Source organism: Chionomys nivalis, chromosome 14, assembly GCF_950005125.1.
Source record: "Chionomys nivalis chromosome 14, mChiNiv1.1, whole genome shotgun sequence".
NCBI classification, from domain to species: domain Eukaryota; kingdom Metazoa; phylum Chordata; class Mammalia; order Rodentia; family Cricetidae; genus Chionomys; species Chionomys nivalis.
In genome coordinates, this window is record NC_080099.1 from 4,124,530 (window position 1) to 4,151,242 (window position 26,713).

General features: G+C 41.5%; 1 protein-coding gene across 2 annotated transcripts in view; it reads left to right on the forward strand.

The window, feature by feature from the left end:
• Nucleotides 1-26,713, forward strand: part of Znf407 (zinc finger protein 407) — a 361,311-nt gene that overhangs the window by 9,650 nt on the left and 324,948 nt on the right. Inside the window, exons 1-3 of one of the 2 annotated variants that reach the window (XM_057788497.1) lie at nt 14,328-14,345; nt 14,579-19,235; nt 26,049-26,163. In XM_057788497.1, coding sequence (XP_057644480.1) covers nt 14,639-19,235; nt 26,049-26,163 — 4,712 coding nt within the window. In that variant the 5' untranslated portion in view covers nt 14,328-14,345; nt 14,579-14,638. Of the gene's footprint in view, nt 1-14,327; nt 14,346-14,578; nt 19,236-26,048; nt 26,164-26,713 lie in introns of those variants that run through there. The other variant, XM_057788496.1, reaches the window with a different exon arrangement.

The following is a 26,713-nucleotide window of genomic DNA, read 5'->3' on the forward strand; positions in this document are numbered from 1 at the left end:
ATCAGCTTCCTTACATCCCCTTTCCAAGCAAGAGAAAGTGTGTGTGGGTGTGGGTGTGCATGTGCGTGTATGTATGCCACATACATCTGCTTTTATCCTGCTTTGAGATGAGCGCTCCCACTGGCCTGTGATCACCAGGGCTCCTTCTGCTCAGCCTCAGCGTTGGGATGCAAGTGTGCACCACCGTGTCAGGCACTTATGTGGTCTCTTGGGCTCACACCCAGGTCCTCTTGCTTGTGAGGTAAACACTTTACCAATGGAGCTATCTCTCCAGCCTTCAGCTTACTTTTTCTTGTTGTTGTGAGAAAGGGTCTCACTACATAGCCTTGACTCCTGGGACTTGCAGTGTTGTCCAGGCTGGCCTTGAGCTCACAAAGATCATCTTGACTCTGCCTCCACAGTGCTGAGATTAAAGGCATGCACCACCACTCCCAGCAAGCTACTTTTTACAAATGAGAGTTAAAACGGAGGAGTCGCCATGTCAGATTTAGGTGCACCAGAGTCTCCTGTTTTTAGGAAAAAATAGTCTGTTTTGGGCTCTAGTTCCTTAAAACTTCAGTTTTGGTGATGCAGCATTTAGCGAGTAACTCCAGTTCGTTGTGATGTCGTCTTTCGGGATCTAATTCAGACCCAAGTCCAGAGTAATGGCTTCTCTTCGTTTTGTGCTGGGATTAAAGGCATGCAGCACCATGGCCAGCTCTTCAGTGTTTTTTGTGCTCATATCCATCACCGAAAGCAAAACAAAACAAACCATGACAGAAGTATAACTAGAAAAACAGTTGGCTTTGTATGCTCTTTCATACCCGCTGCCTGCATCAGTCCTTCCGCTTCCCCTTGTAGTTAGCCTTTCTGTTTTCCTTCCTCCATGCCACACTGCACCCTCATGTACTTCTGTTTACATAAATCCGTACATTATCAGTGATATCCCAAATAGGAGAGAATATTGGTTTATTTTTTCTGAGATTTTTTTGTGATCTTGCTTAATATAATACATTCTTGGCCATTTCATTTTCCTACAAATTTAACTGTATTTTTTTGAAATTGAGTCGTATTTGTGTGTGTGTATGTGTGTGATTATGCTTTTTTCCTTGTACACATTAGTTATTAAAATTTTTTATTTATTTATTTATTATGTATACAATAGTCTGTCTGCGTGTATGTCTGCAGGCCAGAAAAGGGCACCACATCTCATTACAGATGGTTGTGAGCCACCATGTGGTTGCCAGGAATTGAACTCAGGACCTTTGGAAGAGCAGATAATGCTCTTAACCACTGAGCCAACTCTCCAGCCCCTAAAATTTTTTAAAGACTTCTTACCGAAACCAGAACATAACAAAACAAAAGAGTGGAAGAGAGGAAGGAAGGAAAAGGTGGCTAGAGAGACGGCTCAGCAGTTAAGAGCACATGCTGTTTTTGCAGACCTGCATTCAGTCCCCATCACTCTTGTTGGGGAGCTCACAGTCACCTGCGTCTCCAATCCCCCATGGATCTGATGATCCCTTCTGACCTCTGCAGACACTGTACTCATGTACACAAATCCACACTAAAACATACACAGACACATAATTAAAAACAAAATCTTGTCGGGCGGTGGTCGCACGCTTTTAATCCCAGCACTTGGGAGACAAAGGTGGGTGGATCACTGTGAGTTCTAGGCCAGCCTGAGACTAGTTCCAGGACAGCTAGGGCTGTTACACAGAGAAACCCTGTCTCGAAAATCAAAAAACAAAAAAACAAAAACCACCCAAAAAACAAAAACAATAAAAAAAATCAAAAACAAAACAACAAAATCTTGATTAAAAACAAAAAGCTTATATGTGGGACCTCACTTTGTCTGCTGCTGGCGGTAGTGTTTTCAGACTCTGAGAGACCTGTTTATATGTTGAATACTATTTTTTTTTTGTTTCTTCAAATGCGTAATCCACAAAATTTTATTGGAAATTGTCTTGGTTATAGGAAAACTGGCAGACATAGTATGTCTAATGGACTTGCAAAATAGTCTCCTGCTTCAGTGTTTAGGACTAAGTCAGGTTACTGCTCATTTTATTATGGAGAGACCAAAAATACATAAAAAGCTTGCAAACAGTGTCAGCAAGCTCTTTTAAAATTAGTGAGCACTAGACCTAATGCAACGTTAAAGAACTTGAAATTCAGTGACATGAAAGTGAGATTCTTACACTGATACTTTGATTTTTTCAAAAAGTAAGAGCTTGAAGGTGATCCCAGGGAGAAAGCCTGGCCCAAAGCACAGAAAACGTGGCTTTCGGATTGAGATTAGCACTTGAGGAGAGAAGGCTCAGGGACTGTTCACTTGTCTCTCCTCCAGTTACCTGTGTTCTCTTGCTTGTGTTCTCAGATGTGGTGGTTCACACCTGTACTCTGTAGTCTCAACAGTTAGAAGTCAGAAGCAGGCGTCTGAGGACCGTCTAGACTACATAGTAGTAAGACACTCTTTCAGAGGAAACAAACAAACATCAAGGAAAGTGTCATACTGGAGCATCCTGTGAGGCTGTGTTGGGAGGAGGCCACCATGTCCTCCATACTGAGGAGGCGTGCAGTGTGTCCTTGACTGCAGATAGTTTTAAAATTCCAGACTTTATCCGGGTTGATGGTCTTTTAAAATATTTTTTAAAGACAATTATTTTTAATGTTTGTGCGTGTGTATGTCTCTGTGTGTGAGTGTGTCTGTGCATGTGTCTCTGTGTGTGAGTGTCTCTGTACTTAATGCAGATGCCCACCGAAGTCAGAGGCTGAGGTTCCAGGCGGTTGTGAACTCAGATCCTCTACAGGAGTAATTGTGCCCTTTACTGTGAGCCATCTTTCTAGAACTGATTGACCATGTTTGATTTTATTTCAATTTTAGTCTTTCCAGTCCTTTTGGTAAATGGTTCTTGGTATATAAGTTAATATATAAAATTATTTTGTTCTCCCATTCTTTTCCTTCCTTCCTTCCCCCCTTCCTTTTTATTTTACTTTTTATTCAGAAAACATTCCAAATTTAATAGAAAAATGTGAAAATAAACACATTATTTTCCCCTAGAATACCTATCTATGCAAGGTTTTTTTTTTTTTTTTTTTTGTTGTTGTTTTTCAAGACAGGGTTTCTCTGTAGCTTTGGAGCATGTCCTGGAACTCCCTTTGTAGACCAGGCTGGCCTTGAACTCACAGAGATCCGCCTGCCTCAGCCTCCCGTGTGCTGGGATTAAAGGTGTGCCCCACCACTGCCCGGCTCTATGTAAGTTTTATAGTGATTCCTGTATTGTTGTCAATTTGTACCTCACCCCCTCTGCCTTTATTCTTGGCGATAAAATCCAGGGCCTTGTGTGTGTTAGGCAAATCTTTATCACTGAGCGCTCTCCTTGGCCCTGCCTGTTTGTTTTCTCCTTTTGTCATCTTCTCGTATACTTGGTCTTCATATCCATGTGTATGTGTCTGTGTGAGTGCGTGTGTGCTTGAGCCGGCTCCCGTATATGTTTGTATCATGACCCTTCACTCAGGAACACTTGGTTGACAACTTCCTAAGAATGAACTGGGCATGACGTTGATCTGCTTTGATACCAGCACTTGGGAGACAGAGGCAGGAGGATCTCTGAGTTCCTTCTCAGCCATGACTACATAGTGAGATCCTGCCTTAAAGAACAAAAAAACCCAACAAATCAAACCAAAGGAAATCCAGTAGAGATAGTCTCTTGCATGGCTGTAGTGTTAATCAGTTTTGTAAATGTACGTCAACAGTAATGTGAGTTGACCTAAAATGCCTTTATTACATTTGTCAGGGTCGGCATAGGGTCTGTCTTCAGAAGTTACATCTAGTCTCCATGACTCCTCAACCTCCTGTAACTTTGAACATTTTTTTAACTGCTGTCTTTGTGACGCTCAATTTTTGAGGTGGGTGGGCTTTCTCACCATTTTATTTATTTAAACAAAACACTACTGGTGGCATGTTTGCTTGCGATTTCCACTTAGTCATAGATTTTCTATTCTTGGCTGATGTGATGCTTGGGTAATGAGGTGTTATTAGGATGTCACATCTTAGGGTTCACTGTGTCCGTCTGCCCTTTATCGAGGATGCTGGTTTTGATCACCTAGCCAAGATACTATTACCCTCCCCTGTGAGTCACATTTTATTTTATTGTTTTATTTTTACCTTGGAACTAGTCAGTGGTTTGTGGAGAGACAGGTTAAACATCATGCAAAGATTATGCTCCATATCAAAATACTCTGTCCGACTTAGTTCCATTCATGAATCCTGTCTGATATATTTTTTGTCAATATAACTTTCTCTTTCTAGCACTATTGTGTTTGCCCATTTGCCCTGAACTCAATATAAACAGAGCTGTCCTTTAGGTCCCATTCCCTCTCTGTATACATCTATCAGTCCACTTATCCATCCGTCCATCCGTCCATCCGTCCATCCGTCCATCCATCACCAATTCTTTGAAATGCTTTATTCACTTAGAGTTTTAACAAATTGGTAATGCTTAATCTTGCTCCTAAGTCTTCCTGACACCATCTTTCTTTCAAAGCACCCCCTTCTTTCTGACGGAATGGGCTGTAGGTTCATCATGTTCCTTGGCCAGCCCTGGAGTCAGCCTGGTTTTGCTGAGTGGAAATTGGACTCCGGATGTGCTCAGTGTTACTAGTTCTCCAGCTAACCCTATTCTTGCATGTTTAAAATGAGATTTAAGGAGCCATAGGTAGCTTTCTTAGTGTCTGTTTTCCCTGCTGTTTGACTGGTCTGACTATAATTTTGTTATCCTGACTTTGCCTTTGTTTGTGTTCTTTTGACCTTTTGTTTGGTCAGTACTGCTGCAGGTGTCCTGTCCAGTTAAAGGCGTCCCCCTTTCTCTTTGATGGCAGCCATACTTTCTATTGCTTCAGTAACGGGTAGCGACCTTTTTTCTTAAGCTTCACACTTATCTCTGTCCCTAAAATATATTTTTGAAAGTATAGAAAAATGCCATGAATTGGAGAAAAAATTACCTATAATTTCTCTACCGAGAGGAAAAAATTAACCTTATTATATAAATGAACTTGAGTAGAACGATATTCATTTAAAATTTAATGCTGAAGATCTTCTCCTTCTAAATATACTTTCTTAGCACTCAGATCTTTGGTACCTAATAATTTATATTCCAAATGTCTTGAGACTTGATAGTTTTATATGGTGTGTTAGCTTATTGACATCTGGAATTACAGTGTTTTCCAGATTCCTTCCAAAATTAGTCCTTTCAGTCCTCTCCCTGCAGCTCTTTGTATCCCTCTGCTCCGACCTGAGGAGGCCAGGGCACTGCCAGTGTGTCTTTAGCCCTGCCCTCTTCTCCCTGCAGCTCTTTGTATCCCTCTGTTCCAACCTGACGAGGCCAGGGCACTGCCAGTGTGTCTTTAGCCCTGCCCTCCTCTCCCGGTGTTTATTTACTTTTGTTACAGTTCCTCCAGTTTATAGTTTTGATTGAATTTAGCAATCGTAGTCTTTTCTTCTTGGATTGCAGCAAGGAAGCTAAAACTTGCCTGTGTCCTCCAGCCGATTTGGTGCAGCTGAGATGAAATTAAAGACGTTCTCTGTGTAGCTCAGTGCTCTTTCCCACTAGTGTTGAAACTTCAGGGTGACCCGTTTCTCTCTTCTGCTTCTGTGTCTACCACTTACGCAGCATTCATATGTAACGTCTTCATCTTCTTGCTTTTGAAAGGGAAGAAGGGAACTGTAAAGAACATAGACTAACTTTTATCATAAAATGCTTTTTTAATGGCTGCATTGTAAATTCTTGAAAACCAAGGGTCTAATGGAAACAGTTAATGAGAAAAGGGCTCCATCACGGGTAACCTCTCACCGCTAGTTTTAGTGAATAGACCGTTTAAACTAAATTAAGTAAAGGACGTAAATTCTGTTGTTTCAGTTTTAATATTTCATGACTGATTTTATAGATGAAATTATATTTTACAATAAATAGGAAGAAGAATTTATATAGCCTGTTCTATTTGATGTGAAACAGCAAATCCCATTTCTCTGTAGCTGTAAAGAAAATTCATTATAATGTCTTTAGTTGTAAGAGGCGGTTTCATTGTGATTAGTTACACTGATAATAAAGCAACCTTTCCCGATAGCAGGCGACAAAGCACTAGTGTGTGCTTTAACGACCCCAGACTCTCCCATTCTTTCATGGACTCGGCACTCCTTTGTCTTAGCCCCGCTATTTCTGGACCAGTAATTTTTTCTTAAAAAATTAGATGGAAATATTACAAAAGTGTTGATTTTAAAAAGTCCCTTTAAAAAGATAGATTAAGTTTTAACTTTTTGTGTAGAATCTTTCTTGAGTGTGAAACACATTTGTCAGAGATAGTTGATATAAAGTTGTTGTAAAGTTAAGTTAATACCTGATTGCTTAAAGGTGTTTAGAAAGTAGTACTGCAAATGTGGGAAGGTTTGAAAACCTTAAGAAAGTCAAGTAAAGGGAAGTATGAAGGATGAGCTAATTTTCCAGCGTGCTTACCGTGTGGCCTGTGCTTTGTATCGCTGTGGTCCATCCTCCTGAGTAGTGGTGTGAGGCTAGGGACCGGGTAGCGGTAGGATGCTGATGACCTGCTTGCCGTGCTTTCTCGCTGTGCATTGATCTTCATCAATATGGAGATTTAGTTTTGTTTTAATTCTAATTTAGGCACTAAACAAATGTTTGAATTATTAGAAGAATTGAATTAGATTTTGAAATATAATAACATGGTTTTCTCTGAAATAGAAATATAGTTACTTCTGTTTTCAAGTATTCGAGTGAATTCTAGTTTCTTCTGTTTCTTAGGCTTGGGAGCACACAGTTTTAGCCTGCTTATCTTTAAGTGTTCTTGGATGTGGGTGCTGGGAACTGAACTTGGGCCTTTGAGTCACCTGATATCTTGGTGGTAGCACTTCCACACGCTCCGTGCTAAGTTAGTGGCTCTGCATGCCCTAAGCTTGAATGGAGTGCCTTCCAAAACCAATAGGTGAATGGTCATTTGTGTGGTGACAGTAACCAATGTGCTGTGACTTCAGACAGCATGACCCGTGGTGCCACAAGTGTTCCCACAGGACCTGCAAGTTTAGGAATGCTGAATTTCTGAATTTAACTGGGAAGGAATCCCTTATTGCCTTTACCTCTGAGGCAAGCTGTTGGCTCAGTAGATTCTAGAAGCCGAATGTTTCTATCCCAAATAAGCATATTTTTCAGGATATAGCAGGATATAATATTTCCTTTATGCTGTATGAATTTAAATTTAAAATTTGCTCTACCTCATCACTTTATTAAGTAATTCTTTAATAACTCTTGATTCTCATCACTTTATTAGATAATTCTTTAATAACTCTTGATTTGGTTCAATTTTTGATCGTGATATCAGTTCTCATTTTGATCGTAGGAGAGATAAATGTAAATATCATTTATTATAGTTCTAAAGTAAGTGGAGAGGAATTCTGCTGTGCAAAGCATTTCAGATGACTGATAGCATTTGGCCCTTCTGTGTGTCTTAGTACTGTTAAGTACTTAGTTCTGCTAGCACAGAAGCTTCTTGTTAGGGTAGGAAGGAAAATATTCAGATGCCAGTGAAGGAGGTGCACTCCTGAGCCATATCCTCATATCCTCATCAGAGAGGAGGATTTTTATCTATTTTTCTATTTATTCATCTATTTATTTTTCAAAAAGGGTTTGTTTGTGTAACAGCCCTAGCTGTCCCGGAACCCCCTTTGTATACCAGACTGGCCTCAGACTCATAGAGGTCTGCTGTCTCTGCCTCCTGAGTGCTGGGATTAAAAGTGTGCACCACCACTGCCCAGGCTAGAGAAGGACTTTATGTTAGTTGTCTGTTGCCTGGTAACTAAGACATCAAAATATAGTGACTAACGTGTTTATAATCCTGTGTTTTGAGTACTTGGGACTGATCTTGGCTGGGTAGCTCTGGTTTCAGGAGTCATCATACAAAGGACTCGGGGTAGATGGTCTATTGCCAAGGTGGCCCATTCCCTGGCAACTGAAGGAAGCCCTCAGTTTTCCCCGTCTTTGGGGAAGAAGCCGGGGGCTGCCGGGGGCTGCCGGGGGCTGCCCCACAGGCGACACAGATGTCTTGCTGTATCTGGGAGAGGGCAGGAGGGAAGCACTGATGCTTTGGGACTGAGAGTCCAGGTAGCACACACTCACTTTGTTCTTCTTTTCTTAGATGCAGTTCACACAATACTAAGAGGCGGCAACTAAGTCTTTTGAAGTAGTAACAATTGTAGATTCATTAAAAACCATCAGACTGTTTCTTGGGTAACTTAATTAAGAACTTTATGTATTTATAACTGGGGAAATGTGTTGTAGTCTCATAGGATATACTATATTATATAGGAGGTGTAGATGCTGGAACCCAAGTATTCAAGAACTAGTCCTATGTGAATAATCCAGACCTTATTGTATGTCCGTTTGTGGAACATTGCCCCTAGTGTTATCCAGTGAATGTGTTTTAGTGTGTTGAATATATTCTTGTCTGAATTATGTATTTAACTTAAATTGTAAGGATTTTTCTGGAAGAGTACTTTTTTCCTTGTAGGATCAGAGATTATTCTGTGATCTTTTTTCCAAATTGTTGTTTCGCTAGGAGGGGCCTGGCTGGGAGGGCTGAGCTCAGCACCTTTAGTTCCCCAGCTTTCAGAGACAGAGTCTGGGCGTGGATGTCAATTAGGATAGGCAGCGCCATCGTGGGACAGGTGCGGTAGGAAGTCCGGTTTGAATTGGCAGATTGAGAGAGCCTATTCATTCTCTGCTTACTCAGCTGCTGCTGTTGCAGCTCTTAGCTGCGGAAAGAATCCCTTCTGTGTAGGGTTAGAACTTCTGCTGCTGTCTCTTTGAATTTCTCAAAGGGAAAGGTTGAGCCTCTTCAGGCTTTTTGTGCTTGTACCTGTTTAAGAAGGTTGAAGGGTAAGGGAGTGGGACTCGGGTAGGAAGAAGATGGGTTCTTGTGCAGCCACACGTCTCTGTGAGTGACTCACTGGAAGTGGAGGAGCTGAGCTGTCTTCATGATGTCCCATAGGGAAGAAAGACAGCACACAGAGAAATGCAGACTAGTCCTTGGGATGAGTGACAGGCGAACAAAGCCTGGAGTGCAGTGAGTAGCTGAGAGCCTGTTCTCTCAAATGCTTCCTCCAAATCCCTGGAAGAGCCATCTGGGAGAAGTGGCCACCAGGTGTCATCAGAAGTCTGCTATTGATGTGTTTTATTCTTGTTCTCAAAACGTTTGCTTTTTTTTTTCCCCCAGGTAGTCTTTTCTTTAAAGCATGAGAAATAACTTAGAGATTTTAATTTTTGACAGTTTCTAGATGAAACTAACTTTACTAATAATTATAGGTAAGATGAAAATAATCAAAAAGGTTATATATAACTTATTTTCGCAGCCCGGAACAGCTGCTTAAAGGTGGTGGTGGTGGTGGTGGTGGTGTGTGGTGTGTGTGTGTGTGTGTTGTTGGGCTCAGAACCTTGCACATGCTAGGCCAGTGCTCTGCCACTAAGCCACACTCAGCCCCAGCGGAGATGCTTGTAATTGTGTGTTTGGAAGCCTTTGGGACTCAAAGAGGCTATGTGTGGATGGTGATTGATAACTTGGTCTAGGAAGATTTAGTAATACATGCTGTTTTTTTTTTTTTTTTTTTTTTAACGGTGTTTTATCATTTATTTTACTTGGGTGTGTGCATGCTATGGTACATGTGTGGAGATCAGAGAACAATCTCTCTTGGTTTACCCTTTCACCATGTCGGTTCCAGGGATGGAACTCAGGTGATCATGTTTGACTTGGCAGCAGGTATCCACTAAGCCATGTCTCTGGGCCCAGTGCTACTATCTTAGTCCACATACCTACTAGGTTTTCCAGTCCTGAAATTTTGCTGAGGAAGAATTCTGAGATTCATTTTCTTTTCTTTTTTTACTGTATTACAAATGGCAGTCTGTCAGGAAGGAGATTATGACTTATTTTACTTTGTTGTAGGAGGTCAGGGTGCTCCAGATTCATGGTAAGCTTTTAGTGTTTGTTGTGTGAATGAATAAAATCTGCTTCGGAAAAATGAGCCCTTAACTGTTACATTCAGGTGATCTTTGTGTCTTTCAGGAAGAAAGAAGATGATCTTGTTCCCATCTCCACTGGGAATATGATACTTGTTCTAATAACCTTTCTAATGAATTTTTAAAGCCTATATTAGCATAAACTCCCATTTCCGTTTAGTCCCTTTCACATCACTTTAAAGGACTTCCTGAAACTACTTAGTGTCCTCGCACACTGCTCTCGTTCTAGACTTCGGAACTTAGCTGAGCGAGCTCTGCCTGCCTCTAGACATCTCCTGCTCCTGTGCTTGTCTTTATGTTTGTGTTCTCAGAAATGCTGGCTTGGATGGGTTGAGCCGCTGCCTGTTGTGTGCTCCATGCTCCTTGCATTTGCCCAATCTTGCTTTCTCTGGAGGTGTTTAACTGTTTCTACCTACTTTCTCAGCAAAACGCCAGCTCCCAAGCCAGATTCAAAACAACTAATAAACCAAAATCAAAAGCAACAGCAGCAAACCTTCAAAGATTTAGACAACTATTTAAGTAGTTTGAATGTTCTACTTGGATGTTTGATTCTTACTCATTTATTTTAATTTATATCTGCAAAATCATGTGGTTTTATATATATCAGGTACATTCCAGTAGAACATTTTCCAATAGATAATGAGTTGTATCATTGTAGGATAGTTTCATATGGTGGACACTTTATGTGTGTGTGCCTGCAACAGAATATGCACTTTGAGCACACATGCATGTGTGTTCTTTGGTGCACCACTGAAAGGGCTCCTCTTGCTGTGCACAGCAAATGTAACCTATTTTCGATGGCAGTACTTGTAGAAGCTCAGTATTGAACAGAAGAGAGCTCATGTTGGATTAGACTAAGTATTACTTTTTTCTGTCTGTCTATGTGTGGTCTATGTTTGTACATAGTAGGTGTGCTCACCCATACGTGGAGGTCAGAGGTTAGCATTGAGTGTCATCTGTTCTTACCTTATTTCGAGACAATCTCTCATTGAACCTAGAGCATCTCTTATTGGCCAGGCTGACTGGCCAGGGCTCTCCGCTCTGCAGGAGTTGGGTTATAGGCATGCCTGGCTTTTCTGTGAGCAGGTGTTTTATCCAGCGAACTGCCCCCTGTTAGTTATTACAATTGAATCTTGGTTGTAGGCTTTAAACATAGACAAGACTGACATTGTCTCTTGAGAAGCACATGGGTGTGGCCGAGTTGTTAGGCATGATGGGTGGCCGTGCAGAGCAGTGCAGGGACTCGGGGAAATCAGTCAAGTGCTTTCTTAGGAAGGAAAACACTTATTTGTTGTATAAACAAGTGAAAACATTGATAGAATGATATAACGAATTTCTGTGTGCCTTTACTTACTTTTAAACAATTTTTAGCAGTTTGCTTCAAATGCCTCACCTGGGATGTGTTTGAAGTACATCCTAGACATTTTTAAAATTTTCATTCATAAATATTTGTGTGTGAGACTTTTCTTATGTGACAGGGAGGCATTCATTTCATTTCATTTGTTTGTTTGTTTAGTTTATTTGCTTATTTGAGACAGGGTCTCACTCTATAGCTCTGACTGTCCTGGAATTCACTAGGCTAGGTTAGCCTTGAACTCAAAGAGATCCACCTGCCCCTGCCTTTCAAGCACTGGGATTAAAGGCACGTGTCACTCTGCCTGGCCAACAGTCATTTATTTGAGTCCTATGTAAGTGCCTGAAGATGTTGTAGGTCCTTTGGATATGTGAATGAATAAAATAAACCATGCTTTATAATCAGGCATGGAGAAATAGAAAATAATCACATACACAAATAGCCATAGAGGGGCAGGAAAGGCATTGGTTTCCTTAAAGTCTAAAGCTTTTTATACAAAATATCATTTATAAAAGGAAAAATATAAGACATATTGACAAAGGATTTCATATTTGGAATCTGTGTGTAACTTATGCAGCTCAATGAGAAAAAGAAAGAACCAAGTTAAGAAATGAGCAAAAGTCTAGCAAAGCCCATAAGCCATCACTGTCATTGGGAATGCTTATTAAAACCACGCACATCCACTAGCCCGACTTAAATGTAAAAGATGGACATATCCTCTTTGTGGGGTCTTGCGCATGGCAGGTGCCAGTTCAGAATAGTACAAGTACTTTGAAAATCAGCCAGGTATCCAGATGTCCATCAGAGAGTTCTGTTGTATCTGTGTAGTTTATCACACTCAGCAGTACAGTGGGACATTGTACTGACATGAACAACCAAAACCAAAATGCAGCCAGACTCCTCTTCCCCACAGTCCTTGTTATAGGAGTGCACTTACAGGTTTTTCTAGAACAGACTTGTCTATCTGCTGTGGAAGAATTCCAAACGGCGGTAGGGGATGTGGGGATGTGGTATGGTGTGGTGAGGAGTAAGGGGGTGTGCTTCTGGGAATGGCCTGTGAAGGGGCATGCAGGAGACGTCTTTAGGGAGCATTTAGGAACAGAGCTCTGTGGCTTATACACACTTCTTTTGAAACTATAGTGGATTGAGTCTAGTGCCTTTCCCTACCAGGTGAACGCTCTACCACTAAGCTGGATCCCCAACTCCAGATCTCCATCTTCTCTCATCCTCCGATTTTTAACAATACTTGTGTGTATGTCCATGTGGTTGTAACCCCTAGAGGTCAGAAGGACAAGCTTTGCAGGGTTTCCTGCCATGTGGTTTCCTAGAACTGAACTTGGGCACTCAGGCTTGGCGTCAAGTGCTTTTAATTGCTGAGCCCTTTTGCTTGCTCTGGAGCTTGTATCTTGATAATGATATCTTCAGCTCCCATCAGCCACGCTGGAAGGTTCTAGTTGCTCTAAATCCTCACTAACATTTGTTGTTGATTCCACTTTTTTCTCTTTTCTTTTTTCTTTCCTTTTTCTGTTTTCTTTTCCTTTTTTTTTCTTTCTCCCTCCCTCCCTTTCTCCATCTCTCTCAAGACAAAATCTTGCCGCTGACTCAGACTTGGGCGTTTCTGGAGTGTGGCTCAAGTCACTGTCCTTCCTTGATCTCCCTGCTGTTGCTTGTAGGCTCATTTGACTGAGCCCTGTTGTGATCTTACTTTGCACTTGTATTTTTTCTAGTAGCTCGAAAGCAGAATCCTGTTGTGATCCTGACTGCATTTCTCTAATGACTAATGCTGTCTGGGATTTTATTTTTATTTATTTACTTTTTAAATTTCATGTGCCGTTGTCTGTTTTTGTATTTCCCACGGGCAAATTTATAATTCGATTTTTTTCTTCATTTTGAAATTATTGTAATAGTTCTTTGAATAGTAAGTCTATAAATGCCTTATCAGATATGTAATTTAACAAAAAAAAAAAAGAAAAGAAAAGACAAAGTCCTGTTCCAAGGGTTCTTTCTTCACTTTCTAATTGGTGAACTTTATAGTGTAGTATCCTTGGAAGTTTTTAATTTTGATAAGTGTGTTTTCTTCTGTCATTTATTTGTTTGTTTACATGCCTTATATATTATTTTTTGTTCTCCACTTTTAAGTAACAAGCTTCATTTTTATTTGTCATTTATGGAAAAAGTAGCTTGTTTAAAATGTCATTATATGTTAATGACTTTTATTAACTTCAAATAAAGTCACATTTGGCTAAAAATTTCAATCATAGTATAAAATAAATGGAAAAGGATATGTGTTAATTAGCTATAATAATGAAAAAATAAAATCAATAATATTGACTTTTAAGACATTCTATTCTGGGTAATTCCCTTCCCTCCAAAAAACTTACTCCATTAATTTTGTGCCATTGGCATTTGCCTTTGCCATTAACTCTCAGACAAAACAAGAATGACGGCATGTAAGGAAGTTGATTGACACCTAGAACAGGGGTGGCTTTTCATTGGCAAGAGATTTGAGCGTGAGTGTTAACCTGTGATGAGAATATGTGGTGTTAGTTGAGATCTCCTGAGGATGTCTTTTGCTGTAGGGGCAGGGCTGAAGCAGTTGCCTTTGTACCAGCATTTCGTGCCGTTTAGAGGCAGTGCTCCAGACTCTCGTCACAGCTGCTCTATAGAATGGGGATCCACCACAGTAGAATCTGCAAGACAGGCTTCTCTGTTTAAAACGACGTGACCTGAAATTTACTGTTTCATAGACTCAAAACTGATGGCAGTGTCCCTTACCCCTGACAAAGATGCGTCCTATTGCTTTGTGAGTCGCTGTGGTTCACAGATTGTATCTCATGCCTTTATTTTATTTTTCTGTTTTAAAGATGGGAATCTCCTTCTGTAGCCTGGCTTAGCCTGGTAGTCGCTGTGTAACCTTGATTGGCCTTGATCATAAGGTAATCCTCCTGTCCTAGCCTCAGAATTGTTGGGATTGCAGGTTTTAACTTCCACACGCAGCAAGATTGCCAATTTTGAAAAAAGAACTTTATACATGTGGTCAGGTTTGTCAAGTATGCAAGAAACTTCATTGAGGTTGATTTCATCATATTTTTCTCCCTTAGGTTCAAACCTAGAGGTTTGCATTTTCTTCATGTTCAAAACTCTAATGCCATGTCTATTTATTTTACAGATTATAAATTCTAGTAAAATCCAGTCCGTCAGAAGAAACACCACCAGAACTTTATTAAGAATGGATTCTGAGAATAAACATGAAAATGATGAGGATGAGGAAGCCACAGACACGAAAATCATTTCCTCCTGTGATGCCAGTTGTGGGCCTGTATCCGATGGGATAGCAAATGCCTCTGAGAGTTTCACGAGCAAAAGGGGTTTTTCAGAATCGTCCAGCTCAGACAGTGTTGCTGTGGAGGAAGAGAGAAGTGAACTTGCTTCCAAACGAAGGAGAGTAGAGGCGGTGGAGCCCTGTGAGATGGAAGAGCAGGGCACCTCTGGGCTGGACACTGAAGAAGCTAATGTTGACTCGGCTGATGTAGGACAGGAGGCTTTCTCTACCAACCACTCAGATGGAGGCCGAGCCCTTCCCAGTGTCTTCTCCCCACCAGGGGATTTTAGTACATTTGATACTCTTCCTTTGAAAGCAGATGCGGAGAGAAAGCCTGCTCAGGAAACGGTTTCCCTAGTTCCGGAAAGACACACTCCTTTTCCTCCAGAAGAAATGAATGTTAGTTGTAGCTTTGGAAATGCAGAGACAGTTCTCAAGTGCAGGATGTGTGGCCATTCATTTTCCTCTTGCTCTGCTTTGGAAAAGCATGTGGAATGTCGTGTGGAACAGGAGAAGAAATGTGCCTGCTGCCACTGTAGCCACAGAGCAGAGAGCAGCTTGTCTCCTCACGTGCATGTCAAACATACTCACGGGCCACAGAAAATTTTTTCCTGTGATCTCTGCGGCTTCCAGTGTGCCGAAGAAAACCTGCTGAATGCACATTATCTTGGCAAAACACACCTTCGGCGTCAGAATCTTGCTGCTCGTGGAGGATTTGTACAAATCTTAACAAAACAGCCTTTTCCTAAAAAATCCTGTGTCATGGGAACAAAGAATGTTAGAACGAAACCAAGAGCTTCTAAACCACTAGCAAGGAATGGGGATTCCAAAGGAGTGCAGAATACTGGGAACAGCTCTCAGGCCTGCAGAGGAACCCTTTCTGAACACGGTGGTGGTGGGAGTGAGCTGCTTGTCGAAATGGTGCCATCTAGGAGTACCTCATCAGGGAAAGAAGTTGTTGAGGAAAATGTTACTTTTGGTGTAGTTCAAAATCCTGAAAATCAGAACAAACAGCTAGGGGGCTTAGTAAGCTCAGAGGGTCTTTTAGGAAAACCGGAATCCGTCAGAAATACCCTCCAGATAGCACACATCAGTATCAGTGCCGCCTCGAGGACAAGATCTGAGCGAAATCTCCTCATGTTGGGTAATAGCTTTCGCAGACGAACTGGCACTTTTACTTTAAAGGGCCAGGCAAAGAAAAGGTTTAATCTTCTAGGAATTAATAAGAGGGGTACAAATGAAACTCAGAGGATGTATATGAAACACTTTAGAACACAGATGAAACCAAATGATGCACAGCCAATGACAGAACAAAGACAAATGAGCCAGGATGTCCAAAGTCTGTGTGTGACTACCTCAGATGACGCAGAAGGGACACAAGACAAGACAGCTTCCCATCTTTCGGGCTCCACACAGCTGGGCTCCCTGCCAGTAAAACCAGCTCCAGTCTGCCAGGTCCTGTGTACCTGTCCAGAGTGTGGCCATATAGCTGCAGACAAGACAGACTTGGAAGTTCATGTGAGAAGGTGCCCTGCAAGAGAGATGCAGATTTGCTGTGAAAGCTGTGACTTTTCTAGTCCATCGAGGGAAGACTCAGAGGAACACTTGCATAGTAACCAGCACCAGCAGGTGGCTCCTGCCCTCAGCTGCCAGCATTGTTCCTTCGTTTCCTTGAATGAAGTGGGTCTTAGAGACCACATGAAGGAAAAGCATAACATGGGCTTTTTTTGCACCTCCTGTAATCTGTTCTTGCCTGAGAAAGATGTGGAAGAACACAGAGCATCTGAGATGCATAATAGTTTAGTGGTTCAACCAAAGACGGCATCATCATTGAGCAAGGACTCTGTTTTACCTTTAAGTACTTTAGAATCAGAAAACATGGAGGATTCTAGAGAAGAATCAGGGAAAGCAGCTAAGGAAGATCCTGCTGAGTCGAGGGTCAGCCATGGAACTGAAGCAAGGCATTCAAGTAAGCCTCAGTTTCAGTGTAAGAAGTGCTTTTACAAAACACGGTCTTCTACCGTCCTCACGAGACACATAAAGCTTCGGCATGGACAAGACTATCACTTTCTTTGTAAAGCATGTAATCTTTATTCATTGAGCAAAGAAGGGATGGAGAAGCACATTAAAAGAAGCAAACACCTTGAAAATGCTAAGAAAAATAATATTGGTTTAAGTTTTGAAGAGTGCATTGAAAGGGTGTGTATAGGTGCAAATGATAGAAAGGAGGAGTCTCACGTTTCTGGAAGTGGAAGAGCCGAAGGCCATGTCGGTGTGCGATTACAGGAGCGTTCCTGTCGTGAGCAGAGCTTGCTGCCTCCTAAGGAGCTGCCCCAGTCTGGTGTCGGCACCAGAGGTGATGAATTAGCCTTAGCCCCTGCTCCAAAGAGAGGGCGGCCCAAAGGCAGCATTTCACGGACCTGTTCACACTGTGGACTTCTGGCCTCTAGTATTACAAATTTGACGGTGCACATCAGGCGTAAACACAGTCACCAGTATAGTTATTTGTGCAAAGTTTGTAAGTATTATACTGTAACTAAAGGAGATATGGAACGTCACTGTGCCACCAAGAAACATAAAGGACGGGTGGAAATAGAAGCAAATGGGAAACAAAGCTCAGATATAATTGTTGGCCCAGAAGGGGGTGATCTTGAAGCGTGTAAAAAGAATTCCCCTGGAGCAGTGACCGTTTCCGATGAGCAGGCTGACAGGTTCGCTGGGTCTGCTGCATCTCCTACAGATAAGCCGGTGGTCGACTGTGGAAACGCAGTAGAAGTTGAAGCTGAAAATGTGTTTCATTCTGGAGATGGAGAAGGTAGCCGTCGACTCTCTGATAGAAAGGGGCAGCTCTCTCTCGATCCAGAGGACCTTCTACAGCAGAATGATGTGTGCTCTCAGAGAGATGTTGCAGGTTCAGGTGACAATAGATGTCTGCACTGTGAGTTCAGTGCTCACTCGGCTGCTTCCCTAGAGCTGCACGTGAAAAGGAAGCACACCAAAGAGTTTGAGTTTTATTGCATGGCCTGTGATTACTATGCAGTGACTCGCAGGGAAATGACTAGGCATGCTGCAACAGAGAAGCATAAGATGAAAAGGCAGTCTTACCTCAACTCCTCTACTGTGGAAGCAGGTTCTTCAGAAATGTCCAAAAGCATCCTTGTGCCTGAGGAGGGTCATTCACAAAACCCTGAGGAATTTAAAATAAAACCAGACCAATCATCTGATCCTCTCAAACCTAGAAATGCTGCAGATTGCTCTATTTTAGATGAGAATGCTAGCTTAGGTATGTCTAAAGTACTCTGTGCTCCTGGCGCAGTGGAAATTGTGACTGAAGAAGATCATTCCTTCTGTGAGACCTTGCAACAGCCCCTTGCTAAGGACAAATGTATGAAACCCGGGGAGATAGTGTCCCTTAATACACCCTCTGATCATGGCTCCCCAGGCCGTCTTCAAGACTATGCTGTGGATTGTGAGACAGGAAAGGAAAACCATGGCTTGTTGAATGATGCCCATGCTGGTGACCCAAGGACACGCTGTGAAGGTGAGGGAGGCGGTACCAGTGATAGTGGAGGTAAGGTCCTTGACAAGTCCCTCTCCTCTGGAGACTTAGATGGGGACCGTTCAGCTGAATCCACTTCCCCTGCTGGGGACCTGGATGGTGGTGGCCAGAGCAAAGCTGGGTGTGAGCCAAGTGCAGAAGACTTGAAAGATGTGCGAGCAGACCCTGTTCTCGAGAATAAGGAAATCCTGATGAACTCACAACACGAGATTGTTTTAGAAGAGGATGGCCCAGCTTCTGATGACACAGTTGACAGTAATGATGTTTATGAACCTGTAATAAGTATTGATGACAAAGGGCAAACCATGTACAGTTTTGGCCGGTTTGATTCTTCCATAATTAGAATAAAAGCTTCTGAAGATGGTGAATTGGTAGATCAGTCGGAAGAGGGTCTTCTGGCAGCAGGGGTGAGAGTTAGTGAGTTGCCCCCAAAAGACTGTGTTCAAGGCTTGAAGAAGAGGAAAGCTGAAGGCAGTTTTTTCGGCGAGTCCACACGAATCCGATGTGATGATTGTGGTTTCTTAGCAGATGGATTGAGTGGACTGAATGTCCACATAGCTATGAAGCATCCCACGAAAGAGAAACACTTCCATTGTTTACTTTGTGGGAAATCCTTCTATACCGAGAGCAACCTTCACCAGCATTTGGCTAGTGCTGGTCATATGAGAAATGAACAGGCCAGTGTAGAAGAGCTTCCAGAGGGAGGGGCCACCTTCAAATGCGTCAAGTGTACAGAGCCCTTTGATTCTGAACAGAATTTGTTTCTGCACATTAAAGGACAGCACGAGGAATTGCTACGGGAGGTAAATAAGTACATAGTGGAAGACACTGAGCAAATCAATCGCGAGAGAGAGGAAAACCAGGGGAATATCTGCAGGTACTGTGGGAAGGTGTGTCGGAGCAGCAACTCCATGGCCTTTCTGGCTCACATTCGCACCCACACAGGTACGTAACCCTGGTAGCAAGCCTGCGTTTCCTACAAAGTGCAAAAGTGATGGGGTTTGCACTTTGGGTCCCAACCAAGTATGGAACCCCATTTAAATTTGCTGATGAACCTTCCACCTAATTCATATTTCGTGTCTGTGTGATGCTCTGCTTGTGTCTAGGAATTGTCGACATTTAATGTTTCCAGAGGCAATTTAGCCTTTGAGATTTTAAAGGCACATCAGTGGACAAATTGCTTTTACTTTTGTCCAAAGCACCCTCTGATGGCTGTGCAAAACTCTTGAGTTTTACTGCTTTTCATTTGTTTTGTATTAATTATTTGATTTTCCAAAGTTATAGTAAACGACACTTTGTGGTTTTGGAGAGCATATTAAGTAGCTTTTAACCTTTATTAAAATTCTTATGTTCTGAGACAGGGCCTTACTGTGTAGTCCTGGCTGTTCTGAAACTTATTATGTAGCCTAGGCTGTTTTCCACCTCACATAGATCCGCCTGCTTCTGCTTCCCAAGTGTTGGATTAAGGGTGTGTGCCATGACACCCTCAAATTTTTAGTCTTCTATTATTCTCTCATATATTACATCCTGATTGCAATTTCCCCTCTTTCCTCTCCTCCCAGTCCCTCCCCCTATCCCCCCTCTCCCCAGATGCACTCCTCCTTTCCCTTCAGAAAAGGGCAGGCCTTCCAGGTATGTCAATCAAATATGACATATTAGGTTGCAAAAAAACTAGGCATCTCCCCTAGTTTTAAGGCTGGACAAGGCAACCCATTGGAAGGAAAAGTCCCCAAAGCAAGCCAAAGAGTCAGAGAAAGCCCCTTCCCCCAATGTTAGGAGTCCCTCAGGAAGACCAGGCTCCACATCCATAACATATGCAGAGGACCTAGGGCACACCCACGTAGACTCCCTGATTGTCAGTTCAGTCTCTGAGCTCGTATGAACCCAGGTAAGTTGGTTCTGTGGGCCATGATCTTGTGGTGTCCTTGACCCCTCTGGCTCCTACAGTTCTTTCTCCCTCTTCTGTAAAGGTGTGTGCCACCACTTCCTCAAAAATTTAACTTTTTTTTTTTCCCTATGTGTTTTGCTTGCTTGTATGTCTGTGTACTGCATGCATGCATTGTTCTTGGAAACCAGAAGAGGGCATTGGATCCCCTGGCCATCTAACCTGGGTCCTGTGGAAGGGAAGCCTATGCTCTTAACTGCTGAGCCACCTCTCTTGCCCCTTAATAAAATTTCTTAAGATATTAGAAATTTAAAAATATTTATCAACAGATAGTTTGTATCTACAAGTCTGAGTCCCAGTAGTGTGATCCCACTTTCAAGGACCAGAATTTGTGAACATGCTTCCCTTAATATGAATTGGAATTCGATTTTCATTGAGGTAGTACCTGATTTAGGGTCTGTATTCTGACACATTGAACATTACACGGTAATGTTTAGTTTGGGGAGAAATTTTAAATATATATATATATATATATATATTGGTGAAAAATGTATAAGCCACTGTTCTAAATTTATGTAAAAATTCACTGCAGTGTTTCTATAAACCTGCCATACATTCTTTATTTTAAATAGACAGCTTTTCTAAATCATTGTGCTCTGCTTAGACAAGTTCTGTCTACATGGTTGAATTTATGAGTGGATTTGAATAATAAATTCACATTTCAATGAACATATTTTCATTAAAACGGTGAGGTTTATTTTACTGTACTTTTAAATAATGGCATATTGTTAAATCTACACTTTAAATTCCTGCAGTTTTTGAAACTTAGTGCATGGCTACACGGAGCTATAGTGCATTGTCAGTAACTGAGGTTGTTAAGATAGGTCAGACATTTCCTTTAAAGACAGTAATTAGAGATCAGTTCCGGTGAATATAAACACCGCAGTCTCTGGCCTGCTCTCCACTAGCTACTTGATGCCCATTTCTGGAGGACGCCCAAGTGCTTATGTGTTTGTGTTGTTGGTACCTCTGTTGTTGCTTCTCACACTCTGAAATGACATGGCATTAGATACCAGGCTGTTCTTACGCATGGAAAATATGTGTTTTCTTAACATGCCCTCTTAAGTCAGATAAAACTGAATAAAACCAAGAGGAAGATGCTAATGGAGCTCTTTTTAGAATTCTTTATGCAACTGTCTGGTCAAGACATGTTGCTTATAATTGATGTGTCCATTACTTGAATTCTCTTGTAATTATAGTCAATAAGTCTTGTAAATGTGTTAAAGCTCACTAAAAGCATACAAATTCAAGAACAGAGTAAGGCTAATAATTTAAAATAATCAATGTAGGCATTTCAGCACTTAATTTCCCTTGTGTGTTGATAGCTGATCATTCTTAATCCATTAAGATTTATTTAGTCGTTTACAATGCAAAATAGGTTTGCACTGGTCACTTGTGCCATTTGAAAATGTCTACCAGGTTAAGTGCAGAATGTAGTCCATTAGTCTTCCTTGACTATATATATTAATTGCATTTAAAATCAAGTTAATGTGGATGTGAAAGTGAGGTAACTATCAATATGTGACAGAGTAACCCTACTTACATAAGTTACATCATCGATTGCAGCATTCAGTAAAAGTTAGCAGACTTTTTTTCTGGATCTTCTGTTGGTCTTTGCAGCAAGCACGTTTCTCCCGGGCTCTGGGCGCCGCAGAGCCTCCCTCCTAGAGCTGAGGGCCGGCCCACCGTGTCAGTTTCGCAAATCACTCTTTTGGGAAGGCTGGTTTTCAGGTTTTAATTTTATGTAGTTTTTCTCTTGGAATATCTTAAAACGGATGGCTTCCTGGTACTTCACTTTTATGTATGAAGGAGTAATACAGGGCTGGTTATTACTGCTTAGCTGGAAAAGGGCTTGATTTCCAACTCATTTCCATATTTGGAATTTGCTGTATGTTTTATGTAACCTGTTCTGATTATTCTTAGCATGATGAAAGCAGTATGCTGAAGAAATGAGTTTTGGTTCTGAAGAATTGTAGGAGGAAATCTCAGTTCCTGTGCATTTGTGGTGTGAACCACTTGTCTTGATTCTCAGGGGTCTTCACTCTGGATTAGAAGAGCTCTTGGCACAGGGCTTAGCTCTTGTGCAATATTCTAAAGCTTTTATAGCAGAGGACATGGAAGATGTTTTAAGCCTCAAGATACGGGAAGCCATTCTGTTTGTGTGCATAGTACTCCTGTCACTTACGCCCTTTGAAAATGTTCATATGTGGGCATATATGATGTGTGTGTCTTCACTGAATGCTCCCAGTTAGTGCTGGGTGTCTGTAATTCTTTGTATAACAGTCTAGAGAGTATGCAGACCACCAAGACAGTTATTCTGTAGACAGAGCACAGTGGGAAGGGACTGACTTGGTTCACTACTTACTCTGCGCGCACTTCTCTCATGGCTGGCATTCCGTGTCATTTGTTGGGTGGGTAAATGAATGAGCGATTGACTGACTGAATGAATGAAGTGTTCAAATGCTTAGGAAACACTTCAGGTTTAGCCTGCGGTCAGCAAGCACTGTGTGATATCCATGCGTCTGCATTACCCCTCTGGTGAGATCTGAAGGGTTCCGCCTTCCCTTCTGAATGTTAATGCTTCGTCGTCTATGTGTGTGGAACGGTAAGAGGGTCTCAGAGGCATGGACCCGAGGGCTGAGTGCAGACAGATTTCAGGGCTTTGGGATTTGTTTAGTAAAGAATCAGGTGGAAGTTAGGGCCACTTTAGCTTTTTTTTCCCCTGCCTTCATAAAGTCATACAGATCAAATTAAAATAAGAAATCTTCCGAGCATAATGCTGCTCCTTGGAATAGATTTATTTAAGATAATTCTGGACATTTTAATAATGAAATATAGCTGAGAGAAAGGCAAATTTAGAAATATGTGTTTTTTTTTTTTTACAGGTTTTGTGTTATAAACATATGCCAGGATCCTGTGTAGCAACTGTAAAAAAAAAAGTATTGTCTCTAGGAAGTGAAGTAGAAGGAAAGGCTTCCTCTTCCTACAGAGAGGATTTCCTTAGCCGATTCTAGAATGCTAATGCATAGGAAGGAGATGCTAACAGCCGACCTTTAATGCTAGCTGATTTGTGTGTTCTCCATACACTGCACCAGCAAGCTCTGAGACTTCGGGAAGGACTTCCTCACAGTGAGCTAAAACCACAGCAGCTTCCGTTCCATCTGCTGTGGTCTTCGTGCCACGTGAGCGGAGCTAGTCAGACCAGGCTGTCTGAGCCGCCAGGGTTTTAGATCTGTTTCTCCAAGTCATTGAGCAGATGAATGTTGGGCGAGTTTTATCCTTCTTGTTTGAGGTCCTGATACTATTGTTTATTAATAATTTCCAAATTGTCCTTGAAAAAGCACTTTACTAAGCACAGGTGGATTGACTCTTACTTACCCTTTAAGAGTTCCATTAAGGGAGTCTGTGTTTCATACGATGTTTCAAAGTCATGATATGCTTAATTTTATCAGAGTCATTTAAATAAAATAGTTTCTACAATGATTGATAGAATTTGATGCTGTAAGCTGAAATCTCAACCTGCTTTTTATATCTAAACATATAAACCTTAACTAGATAGAACCATTCAGGTGTTGGATACATTTTCACCTGCTTCTAACCATAGAAATGTGAAGTATTAAGAGCTGCACTTCATTGTCATTAGACAGTGGAATACTCAGCCTTGTCTGCCATGGAGTACTGTTTGTTTTTTTCCCTCCTTTCTTGGGAGGTCAGAATTAAATACTTCACTTTCTCAGTGTTTTTTTGAGAACTAAATTGAAATTTAAGAGTCAATTTTTTTTTTCTAGAGTGCCTTAGTTTCAAGCATTTTTTTTTTTTTAACCTTGGAGGATTTTTATTTTTCCAGGACTGCACAAAGGTTCATTGATTGCAGATGATTGATTTATTTGTACTCTATCATTTTTGAAATGTACAGATTTCATACTCTAACCATTTTGAAAGTGTTATTTCATAAAATAGATATGCTAATTATGACACGAAAAGTCTGGAAACGTAAAGATTTTAAGCCGTGGTTTTTATTATTTTAATCTCTTTCAAGATGTAGTAGTTAGAAAACTGGGAGAAAGTTTGTACATACCTTCTTCCTTAAGAGTGGCTATTTCTGGTAAGTGGAGGACTCGGCCGTGAGTTACTCACAGTGACACTGTCGACTGAAAGGTTAAGTGTTTTGTTTGCAGTGTACTTTAATCTTGGTCCGTATTAAATAATTAAAAAGTTTTCTTGTTGTTACTGAGCCTCTTGTGTTGAAATATCTGTTAGTGAACTCAGTAACCAAGATGTCGACACTGCTGGTTTGCAGACTCATCACAGCAGTGAAAAGACGACAAAAACACAACAGTTATGTGCTGTGTTGTCGTGTGTGTGTGTGTGTATGTGTACGGGTGTTAGCACGGTGTAGTCGTGTGGGTGTGTGGGTATTAGCACGGTGTAGTCGTGTATGTGTGCGGGTGTTAGCACGGTGTAGTCATGTGTGTGTGCGGGTGTTAGCACGGTGTAGTCGTGTATGTGTGCGGGTGTTAGCACGGTGTAGTCATGTGTGTGTGCAGGTGTTAGCACAGTGTAGTCGTGTATGTGTGCGAGTGTTAGCACGGTGTAGTCGTGTGTGTGTGCGGGTGTTAGCACGGTGTAGTCATGTGTGTGTGCGGGTGTTAGCACGGTGTAGTCGTGTATGTGTGTGTGCGGGTGTTAGCACGGTGTAGTCGTGTGTGTGTGCAGGTGTTAGCACGGTGTAGTCATGTGTGTGTGCGGGTGTTAGCACGGTGTAGTCGTGTATGTGTGCGGGTGTTAGCACGGTGTCGTCATGTGTGTGTACGGGTGTTAGCACGGTGTAGTTGTGTGTGTGTGTGCGGGTGTTAGCACAATGTAGTCGTGTGTGTGTGCTGGTGTTAGCACAGTGTAGTCGTGTGTGTGTGCTGGTGCTAGCACAGTGTAGTCGTGTGTCTGTAATGGTGTTAGCACAGTGTAGTTTTGTGTGTGTGTGATGGTGTTAGCACAGTGTAGTTGTGTGTCTGTGACAGTGTTAGCACAGATTAGTTGTGTGTGATGGTGTTAGCATAGTGTAGTCGTATGTAAGTGCGGGTGTTAGCACAGTGTAGTCGTGTGTCTGTAATGGTGTTAGCACAGTGTAGTTTTGTGTGTGTGATGGTGTTAGCACAGTGTAGTTGTGTGTCTGTGACAGTGTTAGCATAGATTAGTTGTGTGTGATGGTGTTAGCACAGTGTAGTCGTATGTAAGTGTGGGGGTTAGCACAGTGTAGCCGTGTGTCTGTGACGGTGTTAGTACAGTGTAGCCGTGTGTCTGCCGGTGTTAGCACAGTGTAGTCGTGTGTGATGGTGTTAGTACAATGTAGTCGTGTGTCTGTGCCGGTGTTAGAAAAGTGTTGTTATGTCTGAGAAATATACTCAGTAATACACTTTGTAGATACCAGTGACCTTGTTTGTATTTGTGTTTTTAAAATGTTCAATTTTAGATAGAATATCTTCAAGAAATCTTTTTGTCAGTTGTATGAAAAATGTTTAACAATATTTAGCTCATAAAAGCTGCTTAGTGGCACTCAACTTTTGACTTTAAATCTTAGAAATGTTTTTGAGAATTAGCAATATTCACTAAAACATTAAAACCACATGTGATATTTAGGGAGGATATTTATGGGGTCAAGAAAGTTATAAATGAGTACATGCATTTTGTTTTGGGGAAGAAATTCTTAATTTGATTGAAGGTTTAACTTAGGATTTGTTTTACCCGCCCCTTTTAAAAGTCTGCTAGTAATGTGTTATCCAAGTCCAATCTTACTTTGTGTTACATTTACTCAGGATCAAAACCATTCAAGTGCAAGATATGCCATTTCGCAACAGCTCAGCTTGGAGATGCCAGAAACCATGTGAAAAGGCACCTTGGGATGAGGGAGTACAAGTGTCACGTCTGTGGGTGAGTAAATTGAAGCCACCTCTGCTGTGTGAACCAGGAGCTAGCTGTGTGCGGGGTAGCTATTGTTTGAGAATTCAAAACTGATATGAGTAAGAGTGGCAAAAATAAGGCTTGCGTATCCTCCTTTTCTTTGTTATGGTAAATTCCTTAAATACAGTTATGACATTCTTCTCCCACTTCTAATCCTGTGCTGAAGATGAGCAATTTTATGGGCTACAAGGTCAATTTGAACCTGTAATCTGTAAATTGACTAAATTATAGGATGTTCATTCACATTGCCAGAGAGAACTATAAATTCCATTTAAAGACAAAAAGACCCACCCCCCACAGATAATATAGCTTTAGGAGTGCATATGTATTTTTTTATTCTGCTATACTGTCTTAATTTTAATCACATTAATGACTCTTTGGATAAATTGGACATATTCTGTAAGGAAAAACAAAAGATTTAATTTCAGATGCCTGGTTACTGATCATTTGAAGGATGATGTGGTAAAAACAGTGTTAATGTATTTTTGTGTCATGTGATTTCAAAACGAGTTTCCGTTTT